The 23938-nt window shown below is 58.3% G+C and overlaps 2 protein-coding genes across 4 annotated transcripts; both read right to left on the bottom strand.

Moving 5' to 3' along the window:
• Window positions 1–19512, bottom strand: STARD3 (StAR related lipid transfer domain containing 3). 3 transcript variants are annotated; one of them, XM_006100780.2, is made up of 15 exons: window positions 19393–19512; window positions 9496–9767; window positions 6145–6222; window positions 5699–5776; window positions 5524–5577; window positions 4794–4911; window positions 4498–4596; window positions 4221–4276; window positions 3752–3844; window positions 3045–3107; window positions 2794–2889; window positions 2427–2506; window positions 2231–2335; window positions 1117–1210; window positions 1–683 (listed from the first exon to the last, which is right to left on the bottom strand). In XM_006100780.2, the coding sequence occupies exons 2-15, from the start codon at window positions 9715–9717 to the stop codon at window positions 579–581; spliced, it is 1341 nt and encodes a 446-aa protein (XP_006100842.1). In that variant the 5' UTR covers window positions 9718–9767; window positions 19393–19512; the 3' UTR covers window positions 1–578. The 3 variants fall into 3 exon arrangements, with proteins under 3 accessions (XP_006100842.1, XP_023620112.1, XP_014321702.1); XM_023764344.1 differs by lacking the exon at window positions 19393–19512 and adding an exon at window positions 19028–19247; XM_014466216.2 differs by lacking the exon at window positions 19393–19512 and adding an exon at window positions 6497–6745 and having other exon boundaries at window positions 9496–9628.
• A 775-nt stretch (window positions 19513–20287) lies between these two features.
• PPP1R1B (protein phosphatase 1 regulatory inhibitor subunit 1B) lies at window positions 20288–22993 on the bottom strand. The gene is made up of 3 exons (XM_006100778.2): window positions 22684–22993; window positions 21178–21297; window positions 20288–21090 (listed from the first exon to the last, which is right to left on the bottom strand). The coding sequence occupies exons 1-3, from the start codon at window positions 22976–22978 to the stop codon at window positions 21041–21043; spliced, it is 465 nt and encodes a 154-aa protein (XP_006100840.1). The 5' UTR covers window positions 22979–22993; the 3' UTR covers window positions 20288–21040.
• Between the last annotated feature and the right edge of the window lie 945 nt (window positions 22994–23938).

Here is a 23938-nt window from a genome sequence, read left to right as displayed (position 1 = left end):
TGTGAGTTCATATCTTTAATTGGCTCAAAATACAAAGGTCCCCAAGGAGGCCCTGGGCAGAGGAAGAGACCCTGGGAGAGGCAGGGGTTCACTGACAGCACCCACCATCCCCACCTGCCGCCCACTCCCCCACAAGTACATGTGGAAAGAGGTCCCAGACCCTTTAAACGATCCCCAATCCGTGAGGAGAGCAGGCAGAAGGGGCTCCTGCACCGGAACCGGCGACAAGGCTGCTCTGGCTCCACCCTGCCCAGGGCCCTGGCCCTCACCCACCGAGTCTGAGGCTCCCACTCCAGACCCTGCCCTGGGCTGGGCGGGGCGCCATGTAAACATCAGCAGGACAGACTCCACTTGCCCCGGTGGCAGAGCCCGGAGTCTAGGTGCTGACCCCACACCCTGCTCCCGGCCGTGGCTCAGGCACAGCGAAGCGTGGCAGCCTGGGGCCAGGGGGTGCCATGGGAGGGAGCTGCTTCGTCCTCCCGAGCCAGGTCCTCTGTGGGCAGCCCCGCCGGCCCCCTCTCTGGCTCTGGAGGCTGTAGCGACCGAACCCTGGCCCGCAGGGTGGCGAGGGGGCCCCGTTACACCCGGGCCCCCAGCTCTCCGACGCGCTGCCGCAGGTGAAAGGCAAATTCAAACATGGTGGCCGCGAGGCTCTGGTGGATGAGGTACCGGGGCAGGCGGCCCTGGGGAGGGGAGGGGAAGGAGGGTGGGGATTAGCTCTCAGCAGGCTCCTCCCGCAATGAGGGCACCAGCAGGGAGTGCTCTGGGCCAGAATGCAGGCGCAGCTCTGGAATGCCACCGGGGCCACCCTCGCCCCCTCACCCTTGGCAGGAAGAACATCCTGTGCCCAGGTCTTGGCACCAGCCAGCCAAACAGACCTGGGAGGGGCTAGGCTGGCTGCCAGCCACCCCTCCTCAGGGCCTCAGGAGCCAGAGGTAAGAAACGAGAGGCACAGGCCCTCCGGCTACGAGGGCAGCAAGATTTGGGGCTCAGTCACCAAATCTAAGAGTAAGAAAGGAGGTGGAGAGGAGGGGAGGCCCGAGGGGGCAGGGAGCCCCGAGATCACACAGCAGAGCCTCCATGGCACGGACCCTGCCTGCAGCCCCAGCCCCTCACCTTGAGATCTGTGTTAAGGATCCAGATGAAGGTGCAGACGCGGGGGTTGCTAGCCGACTTGAGCACGATGAAGCCGCCAGGACCGTTCTCACCCCTGAGGGGAGAGGCACCACTGGGGACTCTGGAGCCAGGCCAGGCCCCTGGCTCGCCCCCTCCATTCCTGGCCCACCTTGGAGGTGGACGGAAGAGGGAAGGGATCTGCCGGTCCAGCAACTGCTACCCTGCGGGAGCAGGGCCAGAGCAGGTGCCCAGAGCCCACGGCTTCCCATCCCCACCCCCTTGTGATGCTCCTACCGCAGCTGCCAGGTCTGCACACCCGGCGCTCCCCACCCGCCCAGCCCTCACCACTGTCCAGTCATTCTAGGTCAGCTCTAGCTGTGAGGGGTGGCCGGGCGGGCACTTCTCATCCCTGCCCAATTCAGGGAGCAGAGGGGTGCTGGTCAGGGCCTGGGCTGTATTCACATCTCACCCCATTTAATCTGCCCACAGCTCCACTGAGCACGCTTAAGCCCACTCCACAGGTAAGGACGTTGGCGCCCCAAGAGGAAACAAGCCTGCCTGTCACCCAGCAAGTCCGGGTCGTGCTGAGACCAGAGCCCCAGTCTGATACCCAAACAACCGCGCTCTCTGCGAGCCCAGGAAGGAAGGGGAAGGAGGGATCTGGGCAGAGGCCGCCTGAGGCTCTGGAGTCTAGGATTAGACAGACGGAGAACCGCGGGAAGCCTGGAACAGGCCGCAGGCACCACCGCGCCACTCCTCTTCCTCTGGCGGACTTCCGAGTGCTCAGGAGAAAGGCCAGGTATCGGACAGGGCGAGGACAGGGAAAGGGGACTCGAATCTCCTGCTCGGGCGGCCCGGGGCAGGCCCTATCCCAGTCTAGCCCTGGAGCTGCCCAGAGTGGGTGGCGTGGTCCAGACATTACTCCCCCAGCCTCCAGCACACAGGGCAGCGGATTAGCCGGATTAGGGGCCGGGAGGACAAAGCCCAGTGGGACAGGGGACCGGAAGGCGACCTCAGCAGGAGAGAGTCCCCAGCTGTACACTCTGTCCCCGCCTGTCCTCACAGCGGCCTGGGAGGGGCTGGCTGGGATGACCCTGGGCAGGCCAAGGCTCACCTGACGTATTTGTGGGTGGGGGGCTTGGCGCAGTGGGTGGTGGCGATGCCTGAAGACAGGTATTTGTCTCTGCGCCGCTCTATGCGTCGGACATTCACAAAGTCCCTGGGGGAGGGAGGGTTAGGTCAGGGGGTGCCACGCCCAACATGCAGGGGCAGGAGGCCTGCCTGAGAGGAGGGCCGTGGTGGCTACTCACCTCGGGGAGACCACCCCGCCCGCGGCCCCCGCGGACACGTCATAGGAAACGAGGGTGTTGTCTTCCACCCGATGCAGGATCTGCGGGTGTTGGGGGACATGAGGTGCGGCCCAGCCCAGGAGACTCCAGCCCCGCCTGCTCCAGGCCCAGGTCCCTTTACCAACAGCTATTCCCATTCCTGGGGCCTGGGCCAGGCGCCGTCCACTTTCCCAACCCTCTCCGGGAAACTGTTGCCATCACCCCCACTTCACAGAAGGGGAACCTGAGGCACGGAGCAGTTCAGTGGCATGACCCGGGGCGCCTGGGGTAGCTGGCCATGCCGTGCCCTGACCTGTCATGTCCTTGGCCTCTGCCCCGACCCGCTCACCTGGCAGGCGGTCACCGTCTTGTTCCACAGCACCATCCTCTCAGGCTGCAGGATCACCTCCTGGTACACCAGCTCCGCAGGGCAGGGCAGGAAGGTCTAGGCAGGGCGGGCAGAGGGCTGGGTGGTGCCAGCTGTGCTCGGGCACCCCAGCCCTTTCCTCTTGGTGGCGAGAAGTCTGCCAGCGGGCCCCTCAGCCCCCACCTGGAGTCCGAGGCTCAGGACCCGCCAGAACACCCAATTCCCTCCCTCACCTTCAGGATGAACGTCTTGCCATGAAAGGGAATCTCGATGGTGTACACAGTGTCCCCGTATTCCTGTGGGAGGGACAGAGGGGCAGGGAGGTGGGCAGGCCGGGCGGGCATGGGGGGTGGCTCAGGAATGGGTGACAGGTATTTGAGGTTCTTAACAGCTCAGGGCAGAAAACCCCAGGAGTCTGGGGATCCTCGAGCAGCCGTCAGAAAAACAGTGGTTCTGACAATGTCCGGCAACAAGAAGGCAAAAGCTGTTGATATCAAGTCAAAAGACAGGAGCAGAGCCGTGGCCGTGACCTCGAAGAACCGTGTCTCCAGGCCCATGAGGGCTGCCAGAGGCCCTGGCCAGAGACGGGGACGGGGATGTTCCCCGTGTTCCAAGCTCTCCGCCATCTTTTTAGGTAACATTGTTTGATTGTTAAAATACCAGACACAAGCCTGGCTTCCCCTTCAAAGCTGAGCCCAGGGAGATGAGGATGGGGGTGGGGAGGTTTGGGGGGGGGGGGGGCAGAAGCGGGGAGAGGGCTTGGAAACATCCAGTCCAGCCTGACCTCCTGGCAAGAGGCCACCCCCAGCCCAGGCCCCTCTCCTGGGGCAGGGATAGGGCTCCACCTGTGTCATCCTTGGGCTTATTTCTCAGGCCTCAGAAAAGGGAGGGAAATCCGCCCCCACATGTGGGCAGGGCAGGTGGGAGACAGGTTTCTTACATTATTCTTCTCGAACTTCCAGTTCTCCTCCTGGGCCAAGATCTGGTCCACCACAGCCATGGCCTCCTTCCCCTGGTGGATGTACTCCCGCTCCTGGTCGGGGACGGGAGGCAGAACGGGTCAGCCGGGGCCTGTACCCCACTTTGCTCGTGGCTGGTTCTTTCCCTAGACCCTCCACACACCTCTCATGGAAGCCTGACCCCGCCGGACATGGGTGTGCGCCGGTCTCCCAGGCCCTGAGGGGCTCTGGGGCCAGGAGCTGTGGCTACGGCTGCTCCCCACGGGTGCCCGGGCACAAGGCGGACCAGTGGGCCTGACAGCAATGGGGTTGACACTCAAATGGACGCTGACTGGCATTCAAGCTGCTGAGGTCTACCCTCTGCTGGGAAGCCCCTGCCCACCCGGCTGAGCCCAGACCGGCCCTTCTCTGGGGGGCCATCCAAAGGGAGGGTGGGTGGCAGCCAAACACCTGGGCGGAGAAGCTTCTCTTCCCGACAGCTTCTTCATCTGATTCATTGTCAGACCCTGCGGAGAACAAGCAGATGACAATGGAGAGGTGGGGAGAGTGAGGGAGGTGGCGGGGTTCAGGTACAAACGCAGGATGTGGGGGTGGATGGAACTGTGTGGGAGAGGGTTGCTGGCTTTCCCCAGGGAGACCATACAAGGAACAGAAAGAGCAGCCCCAGTCTACCCCACCCCTCACAAAGCCCCTCCCGGAAGGCAGTTCCCCACCCACCAGCCCTCACCTGCAAAGGATTCTGGGGGTGAATAGAACTGGCCCTCGGAGAGAGCTCCGGAGAAGAGTAGGGGTCCTCGGGCGACAGCGGCCTGGGCAGCAAGGTACCCTGGGAGAGCAGACACGGCAGCCATTGTCCCACACCAGCGACAGGCCAGCAGCCTGGTCCCCCTGCCCCGGGCTCACGCTTAGACTCCTGGGAGCTACTCAGGGTGGCAAGATAGCTCAGAACCAGCTCTGAGGCCTGAAATTCTCCTCTCTGGGGGCTGGCATGACCCCACTGCCTCCCTTACCCCTGCCACTCACATCGCTCCTCCTCAGCCTCCTGGGGGAGGACCTTGAAGTCAAGGAACCAGGTCTCCAACCAGGCAAGGACAAAGGACACGATGGGGAGCAGGTAGCCGAACGCCCCTTTGGTGAGCAGCTGTGGAGAGAGGGGGCTGAGCTCCATGGCAGGGGGTCACCACATCCCAGAGCAGGGCCCTTCCTGGGACTGCCCACTCTGGCATATCCCCCACCCCTGGTACCAGCTGCTTGGGGACCCTCTGTGGCACATGCTCTGAGATGGATGAATGAATTCTACAGCAGGATAGACTGAGGTTAGGCTGGAGGAAGAACTTCCTGTTCTTGGGGCTGTGAGGGGGCAAGAGGGAAAGCCGGTGAAGATGATTCCTTGGGGCCTGGCCAGTGTGGCTCAGTGATTGAGCATCGACCCATGAACCAAGAGGTCACAGGTTCGATTCCTGGTCAGGGCACATGCCCAGGCTTGATCCCCAGTAGGGGGCGTGCAGGAGGTAGCTGATTGATGTTTCTCACTCATCAATTTTTCTATCTCTTTATTTCTCTCCCTTCCTCTCTCTCTCTAAAATCAATAAATACATATTTTTAAAATAGACGATTTCTTGGAATATCAAAGGAGAGGTTACCCCCTCACCCTAACTCAGATACCCAAAATCAGAGAAATGGCCCTTTCTTAGGAGAAGCCCATCCCTCAGGCCAGATGCCCACCAGACCAGCCGGACCCTGAGCCACTGACCTCAGAGAGGATGACCTTGACAATGAGGAAGGCACTGGACACCAGCGTGGTGACCTGTCCAGGGGGAGGGAGGAAGGAAAGAGGGAAAACAGAGGCTGGGGGGTGAGTCCTCCTCCACCTGCTCCCCTGCACCGCCCCACCAGGGCCCAGAGCTGCCGGGAAAGGGGCGTCTTACCGCAATCACCCACCAGTGCCGGAGCCGCAGCACCGCGTAGCCCAGCAGCAGTCCGGAGAAGCGGAAGAAGGCCAGGACCTGGGGGTGGGGGGCGGGGAAGCCATCACAGGCAAGCCAGTGCCCCTACCCCCGCTGAAGGCTCCCCTCCCTCCAGCCCAGCACCCAGGCTCCCTCCACATGGGGTGCACACCTTGGGAGAGAACAGCTGAGCCAGTGCTCCTTAGGGGACACCTTGGATGTGACCTTCTTGGACCCGAGCCCCCCCCCCCCCCACACGGGCTCTCTGAAGGTGGGGACTCACTTAGGAACCCTTTTAAAGACTGAGGACTCCCTGAGGGTGGGAGCCAAGCCTCCCTGCTCAGGTCAGAATGTGCCACAGTAAGAAGAGTCTAGCCAGAGTCCTGTCCCTGCTCCCTCTCTGCTCCCAGGAGCCTCAGGTCACTCACAAAGATGTCAAAGAAGGAAGTTTTGAAGTTGTAGTGGATGATCTCCTGCTCCAGGTTCTTCCGAATGCCTGTGTTGGTCTGGAAGAGGAAGATATGAACAGCTCTACAGGCAGAACCCAGTCCGGGGGTGCCCCTCCCCTCCCGGAATGGGGAGGAGAGAGAGGAAGGGTGGAACCTGCAAGGGAGGCTGTAGACGCTAAGCCACCACCCCTGGGGGTCCCCAAAGCACCAAGGGAGCTCAGCCAGAGGCCTGGGACCCCAGCACTAGTACCCTCCCTCTAAAGATCCGGGCAGCCCAGGCAAGCAGGGCTCAGGCACTGGTGAACGTGGGCACACCACCCGGCAGGGGTACCTGTGGAGGCCTGGGGCCCTGTGAGGCCCTGGGCCCTATGCTGGTGGGTGGACTGGCCGGTAGGTGGGACTGCTTAGAGCCTGCCGCACATAATTCCATCTCCCTCCCACCACTTCGCTGCTCCATCTTCCCAGTCAACCATCCATCTGGGGTGACGGGGGCGGGGGGCGGGCAGTGGTGTCAGACAGAGCCCCAGGTGGCAAATCAATTGATTAGGTTTGTGCTTAATGGGCAAAATCCATCACGCTGCTGGAGAGGACGTCGTGGAGAGAGCAGACTTGTCCTGGCCCCTGTCCCTGCCCCGGCCACCCACACACACTTTCAAGGGGAGCCTGAGACCTTGGCTGGGGAGCGAGGGGCCTGGACAGATGCCGGAGCCAGGCTGCAGCCTGAGGAGGAGCGCCCCCACCACCGAGACGGGGGCTTCTAATCTGGCAGGTGGTCTGAGTTTGGGGGCGGGAGGCTGGTTGAAGATACAGATGTTCAGACCACTGAGCCTGAATCTTAGGGTGAGCGGAACATCTGGAATCTTTATAAGCTTCCTGGTGATTCTGGTGCTGAGACAGGGAGCCAGCAGTCTGGACAGCCCCCCCCCCCCCACTGATGTTAAAAAACCCCCACCCTGGATACCACCACCATGTGCCTCTACCTCAAGAACACCCTGATCTCTGTGGAGTTCAACACCCCCATGCCTGGGATGACACCCCACCCCACCCAGGCCCTGCCCTCCTCTTTCTCCTCATCCGCTCCCTCTGTTGGGCACTAGGCTTAAAGCAAACGTAAAGTAGCAGGGGGAAAATTTTAGAATTAGCAAAAGTTGAGGTGACCTGGTTCGAGTTCTGAGAATTGACAAGACCAAGGATATGGCTAAGGATGGGTGGCCATGCATGGCCCTGGAAGTTCCTGGTCAGCACACCTGTGCGTGAGAACCCTGAATGGAGTATTGTAAAAGGATGTTTGTGGCCTGTAGGGCATTGGAACAGTTATGATGGATATTTGTGGTTTGTGCAAATAAAAGCTTGCTTGACCCCAAGGCTGGGGCTGCTGTTTGGGCTCGCTCCCAGCGTGGAGAAGTCCGAGGCAGTCACTGGCCAGTTCCAATAAATCCTCGCTTGCTGTTTTAGACCTAATTGGAGTCGGTGGTCTTATTCTCGCGAACATTGGTCCACAACACCTCTTGGGCTCCACAGCCCCTCTCACCCCTAACAGTTGCTATCCCTCAAGCTCTGTCCTCCACCTTTTCTCTCTCTCTTTTTAAAATATATTTTTATTGATTTCAGAGAGGAAGGGAGAAGGAAAAAGAGATAGAAACAGCAATGATGAGAGAATCACTGATCGGTTGCCTCCTGCACGCCCCACATTGGGGACTGAGCCCACAACCCGGGCCTGTTTCGGACCGGGAATCGAACCATGACCTCCTGGTTCATAGGTCGACACTCAGCCACTGGGCCACACCAGCTGGGCATCCACCTTTCTCTTTACAGAGAACTCCCTCCGCCAGGGCACCTGCCTGCACCAACTGCGTCTGGACTCAGCAGAGCCGAGTCCCAGTCTCTGGCAGCAAGACCGTCTGACCCTGCTGGGCCCTTGCAGCCACTGGGCCACACACAGTCGGTTAGAAAACTAAAAAGACACATGTGCCAAAATATGAAAATAAAACTACAAAACTGAAAATTAATAAAACTTGAAGTGTCTCCCAAGTGAAACATTTTGTTAACTCCACTAATTGCTAAACCCAGCATCCGAAAAGTTTTCATTACATTTGAACACAATTGGGAGGTTAGGTTTCCTCGCTTTGCAAGAATTCCCACACAGGCCTAACGGCCGCCGAGCTACTACCGCCAATACAGCCAGAGACTCTCAGGGGTAAAATCACCAGGATATGTTCACCTCTTTCCTGGCGAGAACAGGATGTGGTGAAACTCGGTGCTTGCTCTGATGTGGGCTGGGACCTTCGGAAGCTCTAAGACCTTGGAAGCTCTTTGACCTGCCCTGACCCTTGCCGGGCCTCAGCTTTTCACCAGGAAGATGGTGCCCACGGGCCGCGTGGCTGTGGCTCTATCGAGACGAAGGTGCCAGCGCATCTCTGTGCGCAAAGGACGGTCACCTCCGAGCCCTGGCTGCCCTCCAGCTCCACATGCCCGGAGTAAAACGTACCCTCTTCACCCGTCAACCAGCCCCTTCTCCAAACTCCGCGCTGCTATCAACAAAGTCCTCCCTTTCCTGTCCCCGAGCTTGAGACCCGGAGGAAGGGCATCTGCCGTCCAGAACCCTCACTTTACGGAGGACACGAGGGGAGGCTCAGAGAGGCTGCGTCCCTTGCCGAGGCCACAGTTAACGCGGAGGAGGAGCTGGGACAAGACCCAGCCCGGGAGGCCCTGCTCCCACCGCTCCTGCCTCTGCGGTCAGGTGCTGCTCTGCCCTGTCAGCGCCTAGAGATCAGGCCCCACCGCCAGCTGGCCAAGCAGCGCAAGGGGGCGGGGTGTGGACCCTACACTGAGAGGCAGCTTTGTCTCCAGGCTGCTGGTAGCATCTCACCCAACCCTCAGAGGCCGAACTGGAGGATACCGGAGTGTCCAAAATGGGGAGGGAGCGCTGGGAGTCACTGAGACTGGGAGCTTTCACTGGTTTGCTCCCCACTGTACCCTCTGCTTTTAACACAGTGCCTGGAACACAGTAATGGCTCAGGAAATGTTTGCTGAATGAATGAATGAAGCCAGAAAGCAATGTAGGGCAGAAAGAAGACAGGTTTCAATGTTGGGGGTCTCTCCTCCTTTGTAGAAATCGGGAGGTTCAAATCCATCCTCCACGCTTGCTGAGGGACCTGAGACAATGACTCCACCCCTCTGAACCCCAATTTCCTCTCTGGAAGGTGAGAACAGCTGTTCTTCCCATTCTTCACTTTACCTGGACATCAACCCTCCCATACGGCAGGTGGAGAACCGAGGCCCAGGTGCCCCCCAAGCACAGCCTGCGCCTCCAGCCTCCAGCCCACTCACGTTCAGCTCGATGATCCAGAGCAGAGAGATGAAGAGCAGGTCGAAGGTGACAAAGAGACAGAAGGTGCGGCGGACATCAGAGATGGCCTGGCGCTTCTCAGGAGGTGGCAGGAGGAAGTGCGAGGAGAGGCTCTGCTTGTGGGACAGAGACGAGCTGAGGGAGGCCACGGCTGGCAGGCTGCGCTCCAAGTCACAGGACAAATCCCTGGGCAGTTTGTTCATCCTGGTGGCCCCCCACCTCCAGGCAGGGAGGGTGGGGCTCAGCGGCAGAGCTGCGGGAGGAGGTCAAGCCAAGCGTCTTAGGGTCCTGGGGGTCCCGTTAACCTCCTTCATCCTTCACACACAGCCCCAGGCACCCCACTCACTCCCCCAACCTCTGACACACACACCCTCCCACCCCCAGGCCAGGGCCCTCTCCGCCCAAACCCCTCCCAGCAGCCAGGCTTCCAGGTTTGATCACCCCTCTCACTGTCTCTCCCTTCCTCCCACGCCCTGCAAAGCCCAGCGGGGGCCCCAGGTTCACCCTCGCAGGCTCTGGGGTCCTCCCTGGTGTCTGGGGACGGTAGCCAGCTCCTGCCCAGCCCAGCCCCGAGGTTCAGCCTCTGGTGTCAACAGCCGCCCCTCTGGCCCGCCCCACCCCCACCCCCAGGAGAAGAGGGCCCCAAGCTCTGTTCTTTGTTTTCCAAGCACAAAGCCACATTCCCTCCCAGTGGCCAGCCCTACCCTCCCACCCCCTAACCCGTGGCCACTGGGAGGGACTTCCCGGAGCAGAGGCTCCCAGGGCTCTGGGGTGTGGAGGGAGGACATCGCTGTCCCTTCTGCTCCACCCACCATCCCCACCTGAGGCCCCACCACCGTATCTCTCAGCTGGACACTACACCTTGCTCCTAATGGGCGTCTCCAGGCTGCCTCTCTCACCTGGCAACAACCCCTTCTCCACACAGCAGCCAGAGAAAGCCTTCAAAACATCCAGCAGACCTGCCATTCCCAGCCTGCAGGCCTCCCACAGTGGGGCTCCCACCCACCGGTCCCAGGGGAACAGCACCCTCCTCAGGGGCCCTTGCAGTCCAGGCCCCGCGGGTGAGGTTCCGCCATGCTCCTCTCAGACGTCCTCCCGTCTCACCGCTGCCACCCCGGCCTCCTTCAGGTCCCTCACCCGGGCCTACTGGGCCGTGGGCCTCGCTCTCTCCCGCCCGCTTCCCAGCCCTTCCCAACGTCAAGTCGAAAGCCCTCTCCTCGGAGCCCCCCACCCCCCTCTCCCCGGTCACAGTGTCAAGTATGTGCATCAGTGGACTCATCACCACCCGAAACGTCTTCTTTATTGTTCTGCAAACTCCATGGGTGCAGGGCCTTCCCCCACGTGGTCACTGCTGTCTCCTAGAGCCCAGCGCAATGCCTGGCACCTACCAGGTGCTTAGTGACTGACTACTGCATAAGCGGGTGACCCAGAGGGGCTCCTGGCCCTCAGCAACGTGCTACGCAGCAGAGGGACCAGGGCAAACCCTAGAGAAGAAGAGCCAGCTACTCACTATCCAAGAGCTCCACTGCCCGCAGAACGCTGTGGCCGTGGCCATGCCCGCACAGGCAGGAAGGAGGCTCTTCCTAGTCCACAGATGAGACCGCCCAGCTCAGAGCGGTGGATGGACGTACCCCTCCCTTCACTGCCTGCCCAACTAGGCGGCTGGCATTCTTATGAACTCCAGAGACAAAAGGGGCCCCGGCACTCCCTCCCCAGGCATCCCCGTGCAGCCCCCAGGCCTAAGATCCCTGCTCCCAATGCGCTGCAAGGGACCTCAGCGGCCGTCTCCTGGGTGGGGGAAGAAAAGGCTCCGTCTAGAGCCAGAGAGGCGCTGACTCAGCGAGTGGGGCCTGAGCTTCTAGGACAGTGGTTCTCAACCTTCCTGATGCCACGACCCTGTAATACAGTTCCTCATGTTGTGGTGACCCCCAATTTCATTGTTACAAATTGAACATAATGAAAGCACAGTGATGAATCACAAAAACAATATGTAATTAATTATATATGTGTTTTCCGATGGTCTTAGGCGACCCCTGTGAAGGGGTCGCGACCCACAGGTTGAGAACCGCTGTTCTAGGACTTGATCAGGCTCCCAGAGTCTTCTCACTGGGCAGCACCAGGGGGCAGGTTTGGGGGCCAGTGGAAGGGGAGCCCTGGATGTGTGTCTCTGGCCCTGGGGAGGCAAGAGCTCAGCAGCCTTCCTCCTGATTGGCTGTTTCCTCTAAACGTTGCTGGATCTACTACCTGCCAGTCCCCTCGATCCACGGGGTCCAACACAAGCCCCCAGCTTGTGGCCGGCAGGAGGTTCTGAGCAAGCCAGCTCACCCATCCCGGCCTCTGCACAAGCCCGGATGATGGCTCCCAGCAGGGGCACCAGCCCAAGGCCGCCCCCCAATACCACACTCTTGGGGCCCCCATAACAAGCTCCTCTGGAGGGTACTGAAGGAAAGCTGAGCGCAGCTCTGGAAGGAGACAGAGGAGGGATGTGACAGGCTGCGGGCATGGGACCCACAGCATCTATCAGCAGGACCTGGTGCCAGACGGCACGCTCAGCGCATCCCTCACTGTGGCAGGGCCGCAGCTCCAGGGCGGTGACATTTCCTCGTCTCTAATGGCCCTCCCGTCTCCTGTCAGACCCGTCTCCATCTCTCCCCTTCCCTGTCTATCTTTGCTTTCTAAGTGTCTTTGTGCCCCCTCTCCGTGCCCATATGCTGTCGCCTCTCCCGTCTATGAGTCTTTCTCTCCTCCCCTTCTCTCGTTTCCTCCTGTTTCTCTCCTTGTCTTCTCTATCTGCCTGCACCTTGTCTCTCTCTCCCTCTTCCCTGTCTCACTTCAGGGCACTATGGCTTCCCCGCTCCCAGGCTGCTCCCGTGTCTGTCTGTCTGTCTTTTCCCCTGGCTTTCTCCCTCCTTCCCTCCCTGGGGACAGGACTTGGATGGCAGCAGCTTGGGTGTGAGAAGCGCTCAGAGTGGCAACAGCACTGACACACACATCCAGACATCCCTGATGAAGCGAGAGACACAGATGAGGGCTGGGAGCAGAGGTGTTGGGGAGCCTGGAGCTGCAGACGCAAGGGTGTGCGGAAGCCAAACACGAGGGGTCTGAAGCAAGGGGGGGGCGGCTGCCCAGAGTCGGAGGGAGTTTCTATTATCTCCCTCCCCCATGAAAGCAGCTCAGAGTCCAAGTAAGTGAGAGCTTGTAACCGAACGAGCTCTGGTCAGGATAAGGCCCGGGTCCCAGGCTGGGGCAGCCACTAATCCCGGGTAACTTTGGGCAAGTCCTTCTCACAAGGAAAAAGGTCCGTAGTTTTCTTAAAACCTCCCTTTTTTAAGCAAGAGAAACTAAAATAAGTAAGTAAATCCCTACTTGGAACCTTCCTATATAAAACATAAAAAGAGGACTGTTACGGGTCCCGCCCCAGAAGGTGGCCACAGAGCGCCTCCCCGGTCAGACTTTCTACAAACTCTGGGGTCACCCCTGAGGCACCTCCTTGGCACACTCACTCAGATGATGTCAAAAGGCCTTTGAGCTCCCTCAGACCACCTGTCAGTCCGAGAGGTGAAAACCACCTTGGCCTGGACCTGCCCTTCAGTCCCCAAAGCACTTGTGCTCTGGCCCCCTGGCCCTGGAGGGTGGGAGGTGGCAGGGCCAGCAGAACAGCTAGGCTTGGCCTCCCTGCCACCAGCCCACCTCCTGCTGGGGGGAAGGCAGGCATGAGTGCTGTGAGGCTGGAGCCAGCAGGGCTGCCACCCAGGCCCCTGGGAGCAGCACCTCCCTCCCAACCCCACCGCCTGCTGTCACCGGCCCCTCCCAATCGCCTTCCGAGGTGCCAGGAGCGGAACAGCACGTGTGGCGTGAAGGAGTCCGCCTGAGTTGGCTGCAGGCTTGACATGCATCCTGTGTTTGCAGAAGCTGAGCTGCTAAGGCTTAGGGAGAAGTGGGAAGGAGGGAGGGAGGAAATTGGGGGTTTTATCACCCTAGGCTGGAAGGGAAAGAGGGGTGGGGAGGAAGAGGCAAATCAGGTCTCTGAGCAAGGTGGAAAGCTGAGCCCTCACCCCACCTCACCCCAACCCCCCGCCCCAGGCCCCCAGGAACCACTAGCACTGCCAGGGCAGCGGGAGCCTTGGGTGGGGTCCAGGACTCCCCGCAGACAACAGCAGGCAGCTGATATCCCGGAAAGAGACCTGGACTCTGAAATCCGGGTTCAAATCTCAGTCCGCCCTTAACTAGTTGTGTAATCTGGGCCAAATATCACCGCTCTGAGGTTTGGTTTCTTCAGTTGCATTAAACAAAGGCAACAATAAAATACAGTAAGTCCTCACTTATCCTCGAAAGGTTCTGTGACTTTAAGGGAAACTGTGCATAACGAGACTACTTTTACCACAGGCTAATTGATATAAACAAGAGTTAAGTTCCTACGGCAACATTGTGCGCTATAATGAAGGGATGTTGAACCAAACAACGTTTATTTGAGGACCTGCTGTACTTAATGCCACAGAACTGTACACTTAAAAATGGTTCAAATGCTAAGTATATATTTTACCACAATAAAAAGGCAACAAATTGCCACCTCCTAGGGCTGACATCTATAAGGCAGGTGCTCTGAGATGGAACACATAGCGGGCAAAGCCCTTCAGGTGTGTGTGCCGGGGGTGGGGGGGTGGGGGGGGTGTTACACTATAGCGAAGTGTAATAAAGTCACCCCAAAAGGCCTTTGCTAAAACCTGAGCTCTCCACGGCACTTGTCGCCCCAGCCCTATGTGCTTAGCGGTCCGTGTTTAGGCCTGTCTTCTCCCACCGGAATGCAAACTTCATGACAGCAGGGTCTCCCAGGGCTCTGCCCACGGCTGCGTGCCCAGGACCAGGATGGCACCAGGCTCACAGCAGGTACTGAGGAAACGTGTTGAAGGACTATTTACACGCTTCCCTCCAGGAGCACATGCGCACATTCACACCCTGCCAAGTCCAGACCACCTCCCGGAGCTGGGTTCCACCCTCTGCTGGTGTCCCGCCCACCCGGGGCCCAGACACCGCCTCCACTAGCTGGCAAGGGGAACTGGGTTCCTGGATCCCCTCAGGCAGGGTGGCTGCTCCCCTCTCCTTCCCTGAGCCTGGACTTGCAAGGAGAGGTGAGTTAAATTCCTTGGAGAGCAAAGGTCAAGGAGGAAGGACTGAGCAAGACCCCAGCATTACCCCCTCTCTTGCTTTGGGGGGTAACAGCGCTACCCCAATAGTCTCCTGACCACTAACTGCTCCCAGGACCCCGCATGGCCGGCTGGTCTTCCTTCTGGGCCTCTACTCCCCTGTCCTCTCACTCTGGGCTGATCTCCTCCCACTGGGGAAAAATTCTGACTGATGAGAACAGTTCAAATGTCACCTTCTAGGCCAGTGGTTCTCAACCTTCTGGCCCTTTAAATACAGTTCCTCATGTTGTGACCCAACCATAAAATTATTTTCGTTGCTACTTCATAACTGTGATGTTGCTACTGTTATGAATCGTCATGTAAATATCTGATATGCAGGATGGTCTTAGGCGACCCCTGTGAAAGGGTCGTTCGACCCCCAAAGGGGTCGCGACCCACAGGTTGAGAACCGCTGTTCTAGGCAAAGCTGTCCCTCTCCCCCAGGCTTCCGCAGCTCCAGATCTCGGGACTCTGGCTCAGCATTCCCCTTACACACAGCCATCTCTCCTGGAGCCCGCGAGGCCCAGGCCACACCGTCCGGCCATGGCACATGCCCAGTAAGTTCACTGCTCTGTGGATCCGCAATGCCCACCCTGCAACAGGGGAAAGGGCATGAGTCAAAAACCCCAGGCCGTCTTTTACTGGGCTGGCCCTTAACCACATCTCTCTCTGAACCTCAGTCTCCTCATCTAAATAACGGGGTCAGGACAACATAGTGCCCACATCACAGAGCCCTTAAAAGGGATTAGAAATAACACATGCCAAGTGCTGGTGCCTCATTAACAGCAGCTATTACTACCATTAGGGGCCGTGGGTACAGGGCTAGAGGCGGGGCACTGGGCCGGACATGTGCAGGCAGGCCCAGCACACGGCACGGCTGCCCAAACGGAGGGCTCCATCGGTACTGCTGGGGCGGAGGATGGGCTCTGGCTCAGGGAGCTGACCCAGGATGGCACAGATTAGGCCCTCCTGTAAGTCCAGGCTCGATGGCCCGTGCCCTCAGCCTCGGGACAGTTGGCTGACTGGCCCCTACTCTGCCCCACCCACCGAGGGTTTGGGAAGTTTCCTGGACAAGTAGGAGTTCAAAGAGAGGACACGGCGGCAGTGACAAATGAGACTGCAAAGCCGAGGCCAGAGTCCCGTTTCTCCCTTCCTTCTGGGGGAAGTGGACAGGAAAGAGTCAACCAAAACAGAAACTACAGTCATCACTACCCGCTCCCCTCCCCAGCCCAGAGGTTCTGACGGAACAGTTTACTGGAAAACCCTAACAAACGGAGATCCACTCAGCCCTCCTGCCCCCTCCACGTGCCAGGCCCTGTTAAATGTCAGGATGCCCCCAGCTCCGTGATTCTATGACCCTGGCCTACTCGGGGGCTGGTGAGTCAGGCCCTACCCCAAACCCTTATTTCTGTTGGATAAAACCTGGGGCTAATGAGATCAAGTCCTCGAGGTCAGTCTGGAAAGGGCCAGTCATCTTCCGGGAAAGATCTCAGTCCCCATCAGCCCACTCAAGGGAAGGTCCCCTGCAGGGGTGGGGGTGGTGCCACTCAGACTCCTCCCAGCACCAGCCCTGATGAGACAGAAGCCAGGATCAGTCACTTACCAGCCAGAAAAAGTTCACGATGGGGATACACAATTGATCAGATGTGATGGCCTCCCTGTCCCTTGTCCCGAAAATGTGGCTGCTATTTTGGGGGCTAGGACTCTGAGAACACAACTACGGACCTGGAGTCAGGAGGTAGTTCTTAAGTCCTTCATGAGTGACCTGACCCTTCCCTGCCACGTCTCAACTTGCTCATCTATAAAATGGAGCCAACAATCTCTGCCACGCGATAGAACAAGTATGAGCTGTCAAATGTACAGGATTTTTGTCTTACCTGCAAAAGCCTAAGTGTGAGAGAGCCCAAATGAATGCAGCACACACATGCTAGTGCCTACAATGTGCCAGACATGGCTGGTCCCTGGGGACACTCAGCAGGTCCTGGTCTGGTAAGGGAGGCTGACAGATAAATAATAAACAGTGCTACGCTGTGATCAGCGCTTTTAGGGAAGAAGGAACAAAAAGAGGACTGTGGGCTCCAGAAAGAGGAGCATCTGACCCAGGCTCGAGCGCAGGAGGTTGGGAAAGCCACAGGGAGCAGCAGCCATCTGACCTAGGCCTTGAAGCATCTATGCATCTATTCCTGGAGGCAAGGAGGATGAGCATTCCAGGCAAGCCAAACAACCTGAGCAAAGGCCCAGCCTCTGGTCTAAAGCACAGACCCTGTCCACAGGCTGAGCCTACCCCAGGGGGCTTGCCCCCAGATACCTGGTACCAGGCCTCTGGACCACCCCAGGGCAAGGCGCCTGCAGGCTCCTAACCCAAGGGGCTCTTCCTCACTTGACCAATCCAGGAAAGGAATCCCCAATCTCAGCAGGAGGTGCCTCTGCCCTTCTGCCCAGCTCAGCATCCTCTCCCCCACAAGAACTCAGTTTAGAGGACCCATTAATTGTCAAAACCATCCTTGGCCTTTCTCTGCCTTGGGTTCCCAGAGCTCTGCGCACATTTCTCTAGAACTCCTGCTTGCCATGTAACATCCATTTCCAAGTTCATTTATTGAGCAGACAGACATCAGGTCTGGGTCTTTTTCACTCTGAAATCCTCACTCGATAAATCCAGCTCCTGCCCCCAATGCCCTCCACCACAGTATTTAACTTCTTGACAAAAAGCCAGGCTTTTGGGCTCTGGGACAGAGTAAGTAAGCCACACCAACTGCCCTCAAGCAGCTTATGAAATTAAAAGCCATCACCACTGCTCTATATTGTTTTTACATAAACAATAATAGATAACATCTATTGAGCACTCGTAGGCTCACTGTTTTTTTTTTTTTGTTTTTTGTTTTTTTTTTTAAATATATTTTATTGATTTTTCACAGAGAGGAAGGGAGAGAGAGATAGAGAGTCAGAAACATCGATGAGAGAGAAACATCGATCAGCTGCCTCCTGCACATCTCCCACTGGGGATGTGCCCACAACCCAGGTACATGCCCTTGACCAGAATCGAACCCGGGACCCTTCAGTCCGCAGGCCGACGCTCTATCCACTGGTAGGCTCACTGTTTTAAGCCCGATACACACATTATTTCATTTAACCCTCCCAATCATTCTGTGAGGCACATTACTATCTCCATTTTACAGATGAGAAAACTGAGGCACTCGCTTCAGCAAGGTCACAAAACAGTATCAGGACCCAGGAAGCCTGATTCAGGAATTTGCATTCTCAACCACCATGCTATTATGGACAGGGTGCTGCAGGGACATAGAGCAGGAGTATCCAGTCTTAGGGGCTGAGGGAAGGGTGACCCAGGGGCGGAGCTACCGGAGCAGAGCACTCTGACGGACAAGTAGAAGGTAGCCAGGCAGATAAGAGAAGAGGCTTTCTATGTAGAGGGGCTGGTGTCTGCAAAAACAAAGAAACAGGAAATAGCAAGGTGTGGGCAAGTGCAGCCTGCAGTGCCATGTTACTGCACCTTAGGGTGCCCACAGGAGACTCCGATCAGAGAGAGCACTGCAAACTGCGCTGGGAACTCAGCCTTTCCCATGGGTAATGGGAAGCCAGCAAAGGGTGGTAAGCAAGGTAGTGACACTGTGAGACTTGTGTTTTAAAGGGATCACAAGAGTTACAGTTTGGAGAGTGGGTGCAGGCAGCCAGGATTGGAAGTTGCTGGGAAGCCACTGCAATCATCTGGTGAGAAACACACCAACAAAAGTGGTAACAGAAAAAGAAGGAAGTTCGCGGGGCTAGGTCTCCTCTTAGATGTGGGAATTGCTAAGATGTTGCCCAAGTTTTTCCCGCTAGGATGGGGCGTGGCAGAGGAAGAATGAGTCTGCAGGGGAAAAGGCCCTTCAAGTTCAAATGCCATGCGCTCCAGCTGAAGCGCAGCTGCCAATGTGGCAGGAAGCGGGGTGGCCGAGTCTGGGGCTGCAGGGAGGGCTGCCCTTAAGTTGCAGGTCTGGGCGCGTCGCGGGTAGGTAAGTGGTGTAACGCCGAAGCCCTGGGAGTAGATGAGACCGTCCAGACTCGGTGACAGAGTGAGGGGCTGGAGCAGAGAATGGGAACCGGCACTTGCACTGTCAGAGCAGCAGGAAAAAAACAAGGAGCTGCTGCCGGGGAGGAACCCCCCAAAATGGGAGGAGGGCAGCTGTCAATTATGCAGTTAGGAAGGAGTGTTCCTGTGGTTATGCACCTGTAAGAACTCGAGAAAGACACTTTAAAGGGCCCTTCTTTTGTCAATCAGAAAGTCACTGCAAAGGAAGTTGAGAGGCCGGATGTCAGGCAGACGCAGACCTACCGGAACGCGTAGACCTTTTCCTCCTTAGGAAACTCTGACCCCTCCCCATATCCAACTCCTGCCCTGAATACCCAGATACCGTTCCCCTCGCCTCTTCCCTCACAGTCTCCGGGGGGCTCTGGAGGGCGCCCCGGGCCGCCTCCTCCAGGCCCTCTCGAGTGGGCGGGCCGAGGAGGGCCAGAGACGCCGACCCCGCGGTGGACGGAGGGAAGCCGAGCAGAGGAAGGGGGCGGAACCTGGGACGCGGGGGGGTGTGGGCAGGGTCGGACGGAACCAAGAACGGACGCCGGGCAGGAAGGCGGGATCCTCTAGCAAGACACAACCCGGCGGCACTACCCAGCCCCAGGGACCTCTGCTGGACCCACCTGCTGCATGTCAGCCACCGGCCCGGCTCTTCGGTCCCAGCCGAGTCAGCACCACGGCCCCGGCGGCGCCTCTGAGCGGAAGGGGATCTCGCGACGGCACCACTTCCGCCGCTGAGTCCGCCCCGGAGAGCGAACGGGGGCGTGCGCGGCTGAAGCCCCGCCCCCTAGTCCTCCAGCCCCAGCCCCAGGGGCCGGAAGTGGGGGCTGCTGCTGAAGTTAGACTTGCTGAGGGTCTTCCTGAGCGTGGGGGATGGGAAAGAAGCTCTTCATTGGGCCACATAGGCCTGGCGCAGTGGGAAAGAGGGAACTTCCTGAACAGAGGCCTGTGGTGCCCCGAGAACAGGATTTGGAGAGATCCACACTTTTACTCTTGAAACACTTCTGTTCTTCCCTCCCCAGCCTTTCAGCCTCCCTAGCAGCACCTAGAACTGTTGTGGTCGTTCCTAAGAGTGCCCCGGGCTTGCTTTCTGCAGGAAGGACTCCTGGACTAGAGGACTGGACAGTAGGGTCGAGGCCCTGACTCTTTTATTTATTTACTTTTTTACATTTTAATTTATTAATTTATTTTTAATCCTCACCCAAGGATATTTTTCCATTGATTTTTACAGAGAGTGGAAGGGAGGAGGAGACAGAAAGAAACATCGATGTGAGAGAGACACATGGATTGGTTGCACGCACACCTGACCTGGGGCCGGGGATGGAGCCTGCGACCGAGGTACGTGCCCTTGACCTGAATCGAACCCGGGACCCTTCAGTCCAAGGGCCAATACTCTAGCCACTGAGCCAAACTGGCTAGGGCAAGGCCCTGACTCTTGGATGAACACCAACCAGGTCTTCCACGTGGGGAGGGGACCTCCTCCCTTTCCTTGTCCCTGAAAAAAGGAGTCTCCACACAGTTATTTACAAAGATTTATTACAGCACAGGAGCGGTTCAGGTCTGGAGTCAGGGAAGAGGGGAAGGGGGCAGAGCAGCAGGAGGACAAGAAGAACCTGGCTCCCCCCAACATGTGCCCCCCCCAAGGATGTATACTAGGTGGCATTCCTGGCATCAAAGCACAAACAAAACGCAACAAAGCAGCCTCTGCCAGTCCGTCTTCCAGGCACCCAGGCTAGGGAACAGGGGTGACAGGGGAAGATTTCCAAAATGAAGAGACTGCGGAGAAGGGTGCCTGAATCCTCAGCCCTGGTAGAAGCCGGGCGGTGACTGGGAATCCCCCATCGGAGGAGGGGATGGAGAAGGATCTAGGGCACCTACAGGTTCTCTGTACCCACTTCCTCAGATCCTAGGGTCCTGCCCTGTGGTTTTCCTGTGCCCAAGGGAGAGGGTCTGGAAGTAGAATGGTGAAGGATGGACCTCTGTCCCTCGATTACTGGATTTTCCAAGCAATTTCTCCCGCATCCTGCATCCCACTGGGTGAATAGGGGAATAACTGGCAGGGGTAGGCATCAGGCAGCAAGTGCCCAGGACTCTGGGCATCAGCCAAAAGTGGGCAAACAAGCAAACACAGACCAGCTTGAGTCTTCTAGAAGTCAGAAGCCGCAGCCCTAGCGAGTGAGGGGAAGGGTAGAAAACAGGGTGGGGATAGAGGGTTTCTGCGGAACAGTGATGCCCCCTCCACTTCCTTCTGGGAGATGCAGAGCTGAGTGCCTATGTGCCAGGCTCAGGGTGGGCAGGGCGCTGTGGGTCTTCCCCAGGCTCTGCAAGACAAGCAGAAGGACTCAAGGCCTGAACACGCCTACCAAGATCCCAGCTCCGCCTCCCCGCACCCCACTCCCAAGCCTCACCGCTTAGTGCGGGGTCTTTCGCTTGGTCCTCAGAGCTTCCATCTCTCTGGGGCTCATCCAGAGGGGGCGGGCGCTCCCAGGGCCCCTCCAGACCCTGGCCACAAGTTGTCTTCTGCCCAACTGGGGACGAGGGGAAAAAGGATGAAACCAGACTCTGAGTGTCCACCTGACTGTCCTGGATCAGGAGCTGAGTCTCTGATGGCCGAGGCTAAGCTTTCTGAGGCCATCATGGTATAGCAGAGAGAACAGTGGACGAGGACAGCTCTGCCCATAACTAGCCATATGACTTAGATCAGCGGTCGCCAACTGGTGGTCCGTGAGGTCCGAAAGATTGGCGACCGCTGACTTAGATAGTTCAGTGTATTACCTCTCTGAAGGGGGATGGTAAAAGTGAAATTGTGTAGATTACCTTCAATAAGATAAGGGATACCCTGCCCAACCCAGCGCTGGCACCCGGGAGCCACTCTGGGAGTGGTGGCAATTGATATAGCTCCTCAGGAGTCTTGTCGTTCAACCCACTGCCCTGTTGCATTTCTGGAGGGAACAATCTCCTCTATTCTTTCTACGTGTTCTGGAGGTTTCAGCGGGAGTTGACTTAACTCTTCCAGCTAGAGCTTTCGCTCCCATGGCTGATGGGCTGATGTCCTGACGGCCAGAGATGCAGAGAGAAGGCCCAAGACATCTTGTTTGGGTGTAAAGACTGGACACGTCAAGCAGGGACAGTCAATTGTTTTCACCCCCGTGAATAATGGGACCAACAAGTGTCATGTGCACTTGGAGGAGCAGATGTGGTGCAGCCTTCCATGTCTGGGCATGGGACAGAGCCATGCAGGCCTGGGATCTCCCTGCCGAGAAATCCTCTGGGCCTTGGGGCCCCCGTGGGAATGGTTGGATCTGGGGCCTCTGGCCCTGAGGCCCTCTCTGTAGGTCTTAGGCCCCTCTCTCTTCTCTCTCTTCCCAGGTAGCTGGGGCTGGAGGTGGGGAGGACCAGACGATTCTTGAATCCTAGGTCCTCTGTCTAGACACTAGAGGGCACCCTCTCACCCAGCTTAGGAAATAAAAGAGGAGAACCAGTCCCTGAGTCCTGGAGAGGACTTACCAGCCCCCTCTGCCTCCCAACGGAGACCCCATCCTACGTTCAGAAGTGCAAGTGATGGGACCATGGACGCTCTTAGTCCTCTATCCCTGCATCTCCTTGCGCCCCTCACCACCATGGATGGGAAGTCCTTCCTTGGGTCCAGGCGCAAAGTTCATGTGGCCTTGCCTTAATTCTCAGGGAAGAGAGGAATTATTAGGAAAAGCCTGATTGGGAGAGGGGCTGAGTCAAGATGTGAGCTTCCCAGGTGTCAGGTAAGGCTGAGTGTGAGGTATCCTGTGGGGTGAGAGTGATTGCACTTTACACGTGGGAGAAACTGTGACCTGGGAGGGGTGGGTCCTAGGACACGCAAGGAGGACTCCGCCTGGCCCATGGTGGTGGGACCCAGCTTCACAGCCCCTTCAGCTTACCAGGCCCCCTGCTGCCCTTCAGGACTTCAGCCTGGCTGTCCTCCTCCTCCTCTTCTTCTTCATCGTCCTCCTCCTCTTCTTCCTCTCTTGGGTAGCCCAGCTCCCGCAGCTCCCCAAGCTCATCCTCCTCCTCCGAGGCCTGGTTCTCGCCCAGGTTGCTGATGGATTGCAGGTGAGACTCGGCAATGCGCTGCACGGCTGCCAGGGGGACACCCAGGAAGGCCGGGTCAGCCGGGCCCAAGAACCAGCCCCTGCAGCTGGAGAGGCTGTGGCCCAGCCCCCAGCCTCCTTTCATGGGCCTAAGTCAGAGCTCCCCCTCCCCCCCAGGGGCCTAGGTCAAAGGCTGAAGGCTACAGGCCTGCCTGCTGGGGGCCAGACCAGGGCTGAAGCAGCAGGGGGTAGACTCTTGATCAGATTTGGCTCTGAAGCTGTCCAAAGGTGCTGGCGCCCCAGAGGCTGGCCCCAGGCCAGAGGGTACCAAGCCGGACAAGACCAGGCGGGCACAACAGCAGCTTAACATTCCCTGGCCCGGGAGCTTACTTCTCCAAGGACCTGGTACTGGACACAGTGTCTTTCAGCTACAACCCCAGGCAGAAGGCATAGAGCCCTTGGGCCAGGGCCCAGGGGATTTGTCCCTTTCAGTGTCTGGAGAAGTGCCCAGAGGGCTTAGGGCTCACTGCTCACCCCGACCCTGCCCGCCCCTGTTGCCCTATTGCCGGGCTTGGTCAACACCCCCGTGCCACTCCATGCACCTCTGCCCAGTCTCTAAGCGGTAGGAACAATCCTGAGACTGAGGCCATAATAGTCTGCAGCCCGTGAAGTCTGTGCCTGGGGATGTGGTGTGCTCAACGCGGCCCCCACAATCTTGACCCACATCCCCAAGCTTCCAGCTCCCTCTGTGGTGACCTAGAAAGCAGCAAACACCAAGGCCTGCTGGGATTGGGCCTAGGAAGGGAACTGTGTGGGCAGTTGGAGACAAATTTCTAAAAGATGGAAAGGGCCTGGTGGGCTGGGGGATTCTGGGAGAATGGCAGAGGTTGAGGGGACACTGTGAGCAGTGGCTGGGGCAGAGGCAGCAAGAGGCCAGGAGCCGGTGGGATTTTAGGGCATTTGGGTCACTCAACTCACAGCCCACAGACAAGATGCTGATGAGCTTAGGGCTGGGGTTGCTACAGTTCCTTCTTGGCCTGCAGGCAGCCCCTCCCTCAGAAAGCTCCGAGGGGTAGATCCAGGCTGGAAACCTCCGGTGCAGTGA

Source organism: Myotis lucifugus, unplaced genomic scaffold (genome assembly GCF_000147115.1).
Source record: "Myotis lucifugus unplaced genomic scaffold, Myoluc2.0 scaffold_329, whole genome shotgun sequence".
NCBI lineage: Eukaryota > Metazoa > Chordata > Mammalia > Chiroptera > Vespertilionidae > Myotis > Myotis lucifugus.
The sequence above is the reverse complement of the archived record's forward strand: the minus strand, read 5'-3'. Positions and strand labels throughout refer to the sequence as shown.